We start from the raw sequence: 11,754 nt of genomic DNA on the forward strand, positions 1-11,754 counted from the left end.
CACAATTATTTAGCATACAACTCCCCCTGTCCCACTTGTGATTAAAAGTTTTAAGGGATGCTCTCAAACTCAAAAATAGTAAAGAACTTCACACTGAGACAGTCCTCCTAGTTAACCACTTCCACCCACCCTACCTTCCAAGGGTCTGGTGGTCCCTTTATCACCAGTATATCCAAGCCTTACTCACTTTCAGCCAACTGAAGCCCAGTTCCTGAGGCAGCTCTAAACCTAAACCCTTTCCAATTTTTCCTCTGGGACTATACCTAGCTCCCATGACAGTCCTCAAGACACAATCATCCTGTATAACCCCACATCTCTACTGAAGACCAAAAGAAAAAGAACAAAAAGAGAATTTACCCAACACTGCCCTCTAACCACCACCTCCCCAAGGCCTTTTCTCACTTGCTAAAAAAGAGAAGCCTCCCTGCATATAATTCAAAGCCTTGGGAAAATGATTAAGTCTTTGACACTGACTTCAGAGTTGCCTACTGTTATAAAAATGCTTAGTTGCTCAGTCGTGTCCGACTTCTTGTGACCCCATGGACTACAGCCCGCCAGGCTCCTCTGTCCATGGGATTCTCCAGGCAAGAATACTTGAGTGGATTGCCATTTCCTTCTCCAGAGGATCTTCCGGACCCAGGGATCAAACCCAGGTTTTCTGTACTCTATAACCATCTGAGTCAACAGGGAAAGACAGTATTAGGTGGCTTTAATACATATCCCAGGGATGGTTTGTTAACATTTGAAGTACCTTCATAAAGAATACACATTGTGGAAATGGGTAATTAGCATTTGAAAGTCTCTAGTCAAAGTCTACCACCCAGAGGTGCTTCCATAAGCTCTTAGCACAATGGAAAGTAGAAATGGGTTCCTAAATGGTGAAAGGAGTAATGTTAGCATAGCTCTGAATTAAAGACCAGCCACCGTGGCCTGGAACAGGAAACCGCAACGAGTTCCAGTGTTCTTGCCTGAGAAACTCCATGCGCGGGGGAGCCCTTGGGGTGGCAAAGAGTCAGACACCACTGAGTGATTAAGCAGGAGTACCATGACTGTGTGATATTCTCTAGAAGCAATGAGGTACCTGCCAGTCAAGAAGACATAAGAGAGCTGGGCCAGTATGGAAGGAGAGTGAAAAGAAAATCAATGGTGTTTTCAGGGAGAATAATGATGGGTTATGAACTCTGTGTTGAATAGAGATGAATTTAAGGACAGGAAAGAACTCATTATTAACGAGTGGAAGAATTAATAGATCAGAGATTTCAAAGTGAAAGAATTGCCAGATTGGAAATACAAAGGCAGATGAACTAGAACAATAAAGAGAATGAAATACTCAAAATCAAGATTTTGGAGGTTTTATTGGTGATGACAAATTTTAATGTATATAATAAAAGAACTGGCCCACACTAAAGAATTTGCTGGTAAAAGTAATACAACTAAAATGCTGTTCTCACTGAAGTAATTATTATTGTCACAATTTTTTGTTTCAGAGAACTGCATACAGAAAATATTAAAACAATGAAACCAAAAATTCAAACAGAAACCATGAAATACTATACAATTACATATACTACTTTAAACTTACTAGACTTAGCTTGTGCTCTGGAGACAAACTGCCTGGATTCAAATCCCAACTTGGCCATTTACTAGTTGAGTGCCTGTTCCCATAATGGCAAAATGGGGATGTTACTAGAACCTACCCCATAGGACTGCCAGAGAATTAAATATATCACTCTTTGTGAAGAGCTAAGAACAGCATGGGGCCCACAGCAAACATTATGCAAATGTTAGCTGGTATGATCGGAGTTTGAGGCGTCACTTCTCCCAAAGGTATACCAAAAACTAAGGACACTAAGCGATGGACTGATTTTGAGATAAGGCATTTTGCTTAAAGCACACACTTAACAAGCGTAATATATCTCAGTTATTAACCAGTTTGATTTATAGTAATAAACACTGAAACATTTCAAGGTGGTAGAGCAGCCTTTTTTAAAACTAAAAGGAAAGGAAGTATTTAGCTTAACAAACTATAAGGAAATATAACCTGCAATGACCGGTGGTGACACTTGAGTCGTCTGTCCTGTAACTGCTTTACTATTGATTGGTTTTGCAAAGATCAGCTTCGTGATTACCGGACCAGAGGTTGGTGTTCGAGGCTTCTTAGCAATCTGAAATATATAAATAACTATGAAAACCATTTTTCTATGAAGCACCTACTCAATCAAAATGAGACAAGACTGATATACAGAAGTACATATGAAACCATCTCATTTAACAAAAATATCTCAGTATTAATATTTAAAACATTCAAAATGCAGCCATTCACCCAAATACTAATATCACATCCTTAAGCCATTATGTAGTAATACCTTTGAATTTTATTTCAAATCCTTATCTTAGTCTCTGAGACATATGCATATCATGAAAATCAAATTAATTTTTAAAAATAATGTTTAAAATAAATGTTAAATAATAATGAAACCAAATTTCAAAATAACAAATTATTCAATAATAAAAGATGGAGTAGAATACATTAAGAAAGCATAGTGCAAATGATAAAGACATCTGTAAATATAATCTCATTGGCCCCTGGAAGCAAAATATAAACACACATTAAAGATAGGCTTATTATGACTTTATCTTCAACTTTAGATCTATGTATCAGGGGCAGGTAAAGAACTGCACAAGTGAATGCCTTAGGATACAAAGAGACATGTTTGGCAAAACAAAGACTATTCTGAAGCTGAAGCCTCTGAAATATTATTGACTAAAATATGATTTACTATAGTTTACTAGACTATAAATTCTTTAAGGGAGAGTCTATGTTTTATTCACCTCTGATTTTACATGATACATGGTACATTGTTGCCCTGAACTAAAATTCTTCACAAGTCAAGGAAAGTAGAGTTACTGATATTTTTATATTTAAATTATCAATGTATGCAAAGAAAAGCTTTTTCTAAAAGCCAGAAGCAGAAATTTAGCAATGACAAAAATCACAAATTTTCACAGCAGGAAGGACATTAAATATTAACTTTACCTTTGACAGATATGAAAATTGAGGCCCTGAAAGTACTATTATTGGAAATAATAACTCAAAATGAACAAACATGACCAACTTAAATTACAAAATATACTAGAAGCTGCAACTGATCACAGAACCAGGTAAATATCAGCTTTGTGCTCTAACTACAAATTAAACTTAAAAACATATTTTCTTAAATCTAGAATAAATTACTTCCTTACACTCAGAACACATAACTGACAAAACAAAATGTACAGGAAATACAAACCACATTTAAAAAAACAAACCAGAGAGATCTACAACTACATATTAAAAAATATCCAGACTGCAAAACTCTGACATACCCAAATAAATCCATAATTGTACTTTACAAAACTGATGCAATTTGAGAGACATAAAGGGAAAATATTTCCCAAATGTATTTACAGGCCTAGAACTCTAAAATAAGTTAGAATAGGTTGTCGATTGACTTAGTATTAAGAATCTCAAGAGGCAGAGATACTGATATTTTTGGAAATCTGTATCTTGCAAAAAATAATCTTAGCTACAGTTTGGGAACTTAAAGTATTTCCCCATTTTTAACTGATTTTCACAATCACACAACAATACAAATACTTACCAACCAGGGAAAAAAATGTAAACAATACTACCGAAAGCTCATTAATTACTCAAATGAACAATCTCAACTTGCCTGTGTGGTTTTGTTTCTTTAATGGAGCATAGCTGAAAATAAGGACTTCCAATTCTGTTAAGGAACCTTGCTTTTTGTATTATGAATTAAACTACCCTAGGAGAAACTTAACTTTTATTAAATAAAACAGAGCATAAAGGATCATTTTTAAACAAATGTATCTAATTAACAGATTAACACAACAATGAATCAGAAAAGGAAATTTACAAGTAAGACTGCCAAATATGTGATCAAATAATACATGCAGGTAATTTCGGGCACTGTGTTGTACAGATTTAGGAACTAATAAGGAGTTATGTTGTTCAAGACTGCTAATTATTTATTATCCTTACACACTATGCAGAAGAATTATAGGAAAGGGTTTATGTATCTGTAATTAAGTGTAACTATCTCTGTTACTGCCTCTGGTTTCAACTGTCACCTCTTTCCTTCATTTTTCAAGATGGGTCTCCTTCTTCCACCCTTTCCTGTCGTCCACTCCCTAAAAGCTTCAATCCGATTAAACTTAAGACAATGCTGAGGACCATCTGGGGAAAAAAATGAGAGGATCATACACATTATGTAATACTAAACCGAATACTCTGGTACCTAAAATGGATACAGATAGGCATGTAGCTTTTTGTTTGTTTTTTTCTGAGCCTCAGAGCTTTAGAGGCTACTCATGAGCTGAAAAGATGTGAGTTGCATAAAAATAACTGGCCAAGAAGAACAATATTCTAAATGGGGTTTCTTTCGTTTTTAAATAGAAGTTCTTTTTAAATAAATAGAATCAAATGTTATAAAAGTAACGACAATAAGAGAAGTTATAAAAATTAGACCCAAGTTTTCGTTTTTATTGTTGGTACTTGAGGGATTATAGAAGAAAACTAGTGGATACAAGTACCCAGGTCTTATAAACAGTATGTATACACTGCTCTATTAAATGGGGAAAAAAAATGACATTCTGATTTACATTATCAGTATCTTATAAACATGGCTATGATCCACATCCCCAAAGCCAGACAAACTCTGGTAAACCATAAAAACAAGTTTCACAACTGATTTTTAAAAGGACAAGTTGAGGACAAGGTGCCTGATGGTGACAGGATCTCATTCAAGAGATCCTCATCAAAAGAAGTAAAAGGAAATCAGAGGTAAGTGAGAGACGATTGTGAATGAGAAAGCAAAGAACATTAAATGTTTAACAGTGGCAAAAGGGACATGGGCAAATTATATATAAAGTCTGAGAAATCGTATGAAGTTCTTAAACAAAAAGCCCACAAAAAGATTCTATTTTGCCAACATAATAACAAAAACATTTTTTCTAGTATCAGCTGTGAGTGGATAATTCTCCAAACCTTCCTCCCTTCCTTTTATGCATTTAGTTCTCACGCCTTCTCCTTTTTTCTAAAAGCCAACTCTAAAACAGGAGACGCATTTGTGTTCCCTGGTCTTAAGTGGATCATTGTATTTCTAAGCATAGTGCTGACCTAAAAAGGCCTACCTGGACACAAAAAAAATGAGCAACCACTTAACATATGTTCTGAGAACCTTCTAGCTTGGGTTTCTATTCATACTAACAATGGGTACCATTTTGAAAGATCTTCAGTGTTTTGAGAACCATACCAAGTACTGATCTTACGTGTTTCATCATGATCAAATAGCCATTTTACAGCTAAAGTCAAAAAGTCAGAGAAAATAAATAGCCTATCCAAAGTTCCACAGCACAGTCAGTCCTGCAGAAAAGTGACTGAAGTCCAGTTGGTCCAATTCTAAACCTTCCATCACACGGCACTGTCTTTCTACACTGCAAATGTGAGTGATGCAGGGGACAGTAAATTCCAAAGAGGCACATACTGGCTGGTTTGCACTACTGCTGGCTCGAATGGTTTCTCAGAGCAGCAACTTCTCCTAGACTTTGGCCATCTGTTAGCTGAAAATATCATGTCTGAATGATTTTTTGACAGCCCAGCACCAACTCTGCCATCTTTACACCAGCAAAACATCCTTGGACTCAAATTACGACTGAGAATAAAATGTGTTTCAAAATGAGTAAAAAGCTATAAATACACTACACATTGGAATTTAACCACAATTAAGTTCTAAGTTCTCTGGCAGAAATTTTCAAAAGCATTAGATATATCAAAGACTTTACAAAAAAAAAAAAAAACCACACAATTAACTAAAAGCACATTCAAGAGGATTCAGTAACAACTATGCATTTAATCACCCTACACATACAACTATGAATCAATTTAATATTTAACATGCATTTTCATTAAGAAGCCCCCTCTTTTTTTTTTTTTTACCTGTACTGTTTTTAACTGTTGGGTCTGTAACACAGAGGGCTGAGTTGTAGTATTAAGCAGTTGACTTCCTGGGGTCAATGCTGAGACACCAATGACAGGTTTCACCTCTGGCCTCCCTCCAATGGTAACTACTTTAATCTGCTGCGGTGGTAACTTAGCATCTCCTGACTGGGCCTGAGTTGTAACTTTCTGAGCCTGGGGTTGGCTATGGGGTAGTGCTAAAACAATTGGTGAACCAGACTTGCCCAAAGTTGTTAAAATTAACTTCTGTCCATCTGGTTTAAGGGTCTGATTGCCAAGTTTAAGATCAGATGTCTGTGATACTTTGTTTAAAATAATCTGATTGGCTGATATAGTCACAGGAGTCTGAGCACCAAGTTTTTGAAGGCCACTTGGAAAAGCTGGTTTCACTGTGGTATTAGAATCTGCTTTAGTGACTGTGGTGTTCACTGCAACTCGGGTAGTGTGGTTACTGTGCACTGTGATTGGTTCCGTGGAAATGGGCGTGGCTGCAGAGTCACCAGTAGAATTTATGTTGACAATTTCTTCCAGTTCTGTCTCCATGGGAATTGGGGATGAAACAATAACAGCCTCAATACTATCATCATCCACTAAAGTTATACCAGTGTCCATTATCTCCTCTGGAAGCAAACTATTCACCTCAGCTGGCACCACCTCCATGATCGTTCTCCTTCGAGAAAGTTGATCAGGTGCTACAATAAAAGTTGAAAAATGAATAAATTACTATGTTTCAAAACAGATATAAGAGAAAAAAAATAGCCAAGAAAAAATGCAAATGACAAACAAAAATTTCTACTGCTGTATAGCTGAGTGAGGGATATTCCTGATGCATATTTGTGTTAAACCATTTCAACAAATCCTCAACCTTCAAGAATCTGAAATGTAAGTCCTATGAGACACAAAACTAGAAGCAAACATTCTCATTTACCATGTCTCAATCCAAAAGTATACTGCATTCAGTCAATACACAATTACAGGAAACGCCTTTCCAATTCCTGCTCATAAATAAAACCTTTTAATCTTTGACATGTCTGATCATCTTATTTCTTCCCAGTTCTGGGTTTTTCTTCCCTACTAACAAGACTTGAAAACTTCTGATTTGCACAAGGAAATAAAGATTTAAATAAAAACAGATATTAGAAAATATAGTCGAACCTCCAGTGAAAGAGGTCCTAAAATGAGGTTACTATATCATTTATAAAAATCCATTAAATACTCAAATTGATGTTAAAGAAGTTTCTAGAGTAAGCCACCTCAGCAACTGCAGGTCAAATGGGTTATAGGTCCCCAGTTTGATCCATCAGCTTCATATTAAAGAAATTTTTATTTGGAAAGAAGATTCTCAACTCCTCCTCAGCTACTTAGAATGTCAAAAAGGGAACCATTTAAGAGGTATACAACCAGGTCCCATAAAGGAAAAAAAAAGATGGTAATGATAATAATAATAAAGCAGATCACAAATCAGAACTGCGATGCTTTCAGCCAAAGGTCATGAAAAACTTCCAATAAAAGTCAGTACCATTATCTTCACATATTAAAGAGTATCTCATATTTATGACTGACTATATATCTTATTTGGACTTCCCTGCTGGCTCAGCAGTAAAGAATCCTTTTGCAATGCAGAAGACATGGGTTTGATTTATGCATAGGGAAGATTCCCTGGAGAAGGAAATGGCTACCCACTCCAGTATTCTTGCCTGGGAAATGCCATGTAAAGAGGAGCATGGCAGGCTACAGTCCACAGGGTCACAAAAGAGTCGTACACAACTCAGTGACTAAACCACCACCACCAAACAAGTTATTTGCCCAGAGTACATCAAAGGTTCATAGCAACCTAATCAGTAATTCTTTTCCCCTTTTTTTTTAATATAAAAATGCAATACCCATTCCAAGATTAGTAGTTAACAGACATGAGTGGCAAATTATAATTGAGTAGCACCAATAAAAACTAATACTGACAAAACTAATCATCATTATTGAGCATTTACTACCTACCAGTGATGGCATAATTTAACCTATCCTGATAACAACTCCAAGATGCATCATTTAACAGATGAGAAAACTTAGGTTAAACTCTATGCCCAAGGTCACATGGCTTGTAAATAATAGAGCCAGAACTCAAGCTCAGGATATGTTTTATGATACCAAAGTTCATAATTTTAATCACACAATTTACTGCCTTAAAAAATAAGTCTACTTCTTTACAGTCAACCCTCTACCCCCAAATTCCTACTCTACACAACCACCGCTCTATTCTACAACTTCACTAGATTAGTGTTGCCTTTTCGTCCATTTTAGAACTTCACAAAGATGGAATCATACATGATGTAAATCCACGGTATAAAGGATGAGCCTCTCCCTTATAGCATGCTTTTTGAGATTTATCTTTATTCTTACACTTATTAGTAGCTCAGTTCCTTTTTACTGCTGAGTAATATTCCATTGGATGAATCTACCATAATTTGTTTATCCATTCATCTGTGGATGGACATTTTGACTGTTTCTTGTTTCGGACTATCATAAATAATATTGCTAAAAATCATTCGAGGTTTTTGTGGATAGATATTTTCATTTCTTTTGAATAATTACCTAGATGTAGACTTGATCATAAGGTAAATTTACTTTTAACTTTGGGCTTCCCTTATGGCTCAGTGGTAAGGAACCCGCCTGCCAATGCAGAAGCGGGTTCGATCCTGGGGTCAGAAAGATCTCCTGGAGAAGGAAATGGCAACCCACTTCAGTGTTCTTGCCTGGGAACCGAGGAGCTTGGTGGGCTACAGTCCATGGGGTTGCAAAAGTCAGACACAACTTAGTGAGTAAACAACAACAATTTTAAACTTTGAATGAAATATGCCAGACTATTTCCCAACTTAGCTGTACCATTTTGTACACCTACCAGCAATGCATGGGATTTCCAGCTGCTCCACTTCCTCACCAACAACTGGTTTTGTCAGTCTTTTTAACTTTAGCCATTCTAGTGGGTGTGAAATGATAGCTCATCGTGGTTTTAATTTGCCATTTCCAGATGACTAAATATGTTGAGCACCTTTTCACATGAATATTACCTATTTGTATATCTTCTTTTTTAAAGTACCTGTGTGTTAAGTCTTTTGCCAGTTAAAAAAAAAGGATTGGGGTTTTTAATCTTCTTATTGAGTTGGGTGAGTTCCTTATGCATATTGCAACATCATCAATAGCAGTAACTTATAGCTCAGAGGAAATCACTAGGGTTTGGGGGATCCCAAAGTATGAGTACTTCTCTAGATTCGGCTCTTCCTGGTCAGTAGAGTCCCCCTCCCGCACTTTCAGAACAAGGCATTTATGGAACAGGCTTGCTGAAACATCAATACCAACTACACCCTCCCCACACACAGTGGCACATCAGCTTCCCATTCCTACTGCAAACCTTGTCCAAGCCCTATCAGCTGTTTCTCAACATTCCAGCCCACAAAGAATGAGGAGGAGGATGACTTGGGTGTCATTATCCAATGCAGCCATTAAGTTTGACTCTCTTCTCCCTGAAGCTCCCCCAGCAGGTTTAGACCCGAAGTCAAGGTGTTAAAGGAGGAGAGGTCACACCACAGAGGGAGATGGTGGCCTGACAGTGCATTTACTTTCAGTTTCATGCACTCACACTTGCAGCTCAACTGAACAAACTTCTAATGTTTTCAGTCCACCCAAATCCTCACTTCTGAGATCCTTCTCTTGGCTTGGGGGGACTCCTGGACTCAGCAGCTACAGCCCCATTGCCTTTCGGCTAAGGCCATGGAGTGGAGTGTACAGCAACCAGAGCAAGCACCATCCAGGCCACCTCTCAGCTCAGCCCCTGAAGATTCTAGGAGGTAGAACACGGGAGGGCTCCTACTCCTCCTGCCCCCGCCACCCTTGCCCGCCACATGGGTGAGAGCATTCCCTGCCAGAGGCCAGTCTTTGCAGATCCCCCAGCCCAGGCCTCAAGGTGCTCATCCTTCCTCTTTCAAGAAGCCACGTCTCTGTCAGCACTCCAGGCTTATGGCTTAAAACTGTCCAGAACTGGGAGGCCGTTCAGATTCTAGACTCTCCTTGCAAGCTAACAAAGCTGCCTGCCACTGTTTCGTGGAGACTGGCAGACAATGCGGTAGTCCTAGGACAGAGACAGGGGACTTAACACACCCAGCGTGGCAGGGAACAGAAGCGCCGTGTGTGTCTCGGTCCCCTTGTTGCCCCCTCGTCCCACAGGGCAGACGTGGAGAGGCGCCCAAGCGTATGCTGTGCAGGCAGCAGGTTTACACTGAGGAACCCTGAGCCTAAGGAACCTGAATTGTTTCTCATGGGCTGAAGCACACCTGCCCTTTGTCCAAAGGGAGACACTATCTTTATGATACTGGACGTATAAGCAAATCTGCCCTCTGCTATGACAGGAGTCACTAACTCGATCACCCAAGGCTTTATGCTATACAAACATCCTGGAGGAAGCTGTTTAAAAGGGTTGTCACTGCCTCTCTTGTAACAAGTACAAAACTACAGAGACCCATGGGGAGCTGTCTCCCAACAGTATACCTCTCTACTTATTTATTTTAGCAATGTGTTTTGTACTTCGAGTGTTTAGGCCTTGCATATATTTTGGTAAATTTATCCCTAAGTGTTTTGTGTTTTTTGATGTATTGTAAATCGCCTTATTTTCCAACTGGTTGGTTGCCAGTATATAGGAATTCAACTGACTATTTTACATTGTCCATGTATCTTACAACCTAGCTAAACTCACTAAATCTTGTGTAGAGTCCACAGGATTTTTTAGAAAGATAATTCATATTATTTGAGAATAATAATTCTCTTTATTATTATTTATAATAATAATAATAACCTGTAGTTCTTCCTTTCCAATCTGCATGTCTTTTGTTTCTTTTCTTGCCTTACCATACAGGCTAGGACCTCCAGTAAAATGCTGAATAAAAATGGTAAGCGCAGACATCTTTACCTTGTTTCCTATCTTAATCTTAGCTGTAGGTTTTTCATAAATTCCCTCTGTTGGGTTGAGGAAGGCAACTTATAGTGCCAGAGTGTAGTTGTTTCTTTTTTCAAATGGATACCTAATCATGTTTTTTTCTGCAACTAGTGAGATAAACATATGGCTTTTTCTTCTTTGTGAAAGTCACTCAGTTGTGTCTCTTTGCAACCCCAAGGACTACACAGTCCATGAAATTCTCCAGGCCAAAATACTGGGGTGGGTAGCCTTTCCCTTCTCCAGCGGATCCTCCCAACCCAGGGATCAAACCCAGGTCTCCCATATTGCAGGGAGATTCTTTACCAGCTGAGCCACAAGGGAGGCCCAAGAACACTGGAGCGGGCAGCCTATCGCTTCTCCAGCAGACCTTCCCGACCCAGGAATTGAACCGGTGCCTCCTGCACTGCAAGTGGATTCTTTACCAACTGAGCTATCAGGGAAGCCCATTTTCTCTTTTAGTCTGTGAGTTATATTGATTTTTTTTATTAAGCCAATTTTGCACTGCTGAAATAAACCCCACTCAGTAAAATTATATAGTTATATTCTATATATATTGCCAAATTCTGTTGGCTGATACTTCATTAAGTAATTTTGTCTAGAATGGGAAAGACTAGAGATCTCTTCAAGAAAATCAGAGATACCAAAGGAACATTTCATGCAAAGATGGGCTCGATAAAGGACAGAAATCGTATGGACCTAACAGAAGCAGAAGATATTAAGAAGAGATGGCAAGAATACACAGAAGAAC

The 11,754-nt window shown here is 38.1% G+C and overlaps 1 protein-coding gene across 12 annotated transcripts in view; it reads right to left on the bottom strand.

Annotated features, from left to right (window-relative positions):
• The window catches only part of LIN54 (lin-54 DREAM MuvB core complex component), a 64,489-nt gene that overhangs the window by 42,654 nt on the left and 10,081 nt on the right, over positions 1-11,754 (bottom strand). For 8 of the 12 annotated variants that reach the window (XM_010845941.1, XM_010845937.1, XM_010845938.1 and 5 more), the window contains 2 exons: positions 6,002-6,714; positions 2,042-2,165 (listed from right to left, as the gene is read on the bottom strand). In XM_010845941.1, coding sequence (XP_010844243.1) covers positions 2,042-2,165; positions 6,002-6,682 — 805 coding nt within the window. In that variant the 5' untranslated portion in view covers positions 6,683-6,714. The remainder of the gene's footprint in view (positions 1-2,041; positions 2,166-6,001; positions 6,715-11,754) is intronic. The other 4 variants (XM_010845946.1, XM_010845944.1, XM_010845943.1 and 1 more) reach the window with 1 other exon arrangement.

The sequence above is a fragment of the Bison bison genome, unplaced genomic scaffold, assembly GCF_000754665.1.
Source record: "Bison bison bison isolate TAMUID 2011002044 unplaced genomic scaffold, Bison_UMD1.0 scf7180017864228, whole genome shotgun sequence".
Lineage (NCBI taxonomy): Eukaryota > Metazoa > Chordata > Mammalia > Artiodactyla > Bovidae > Bison > Bison bison.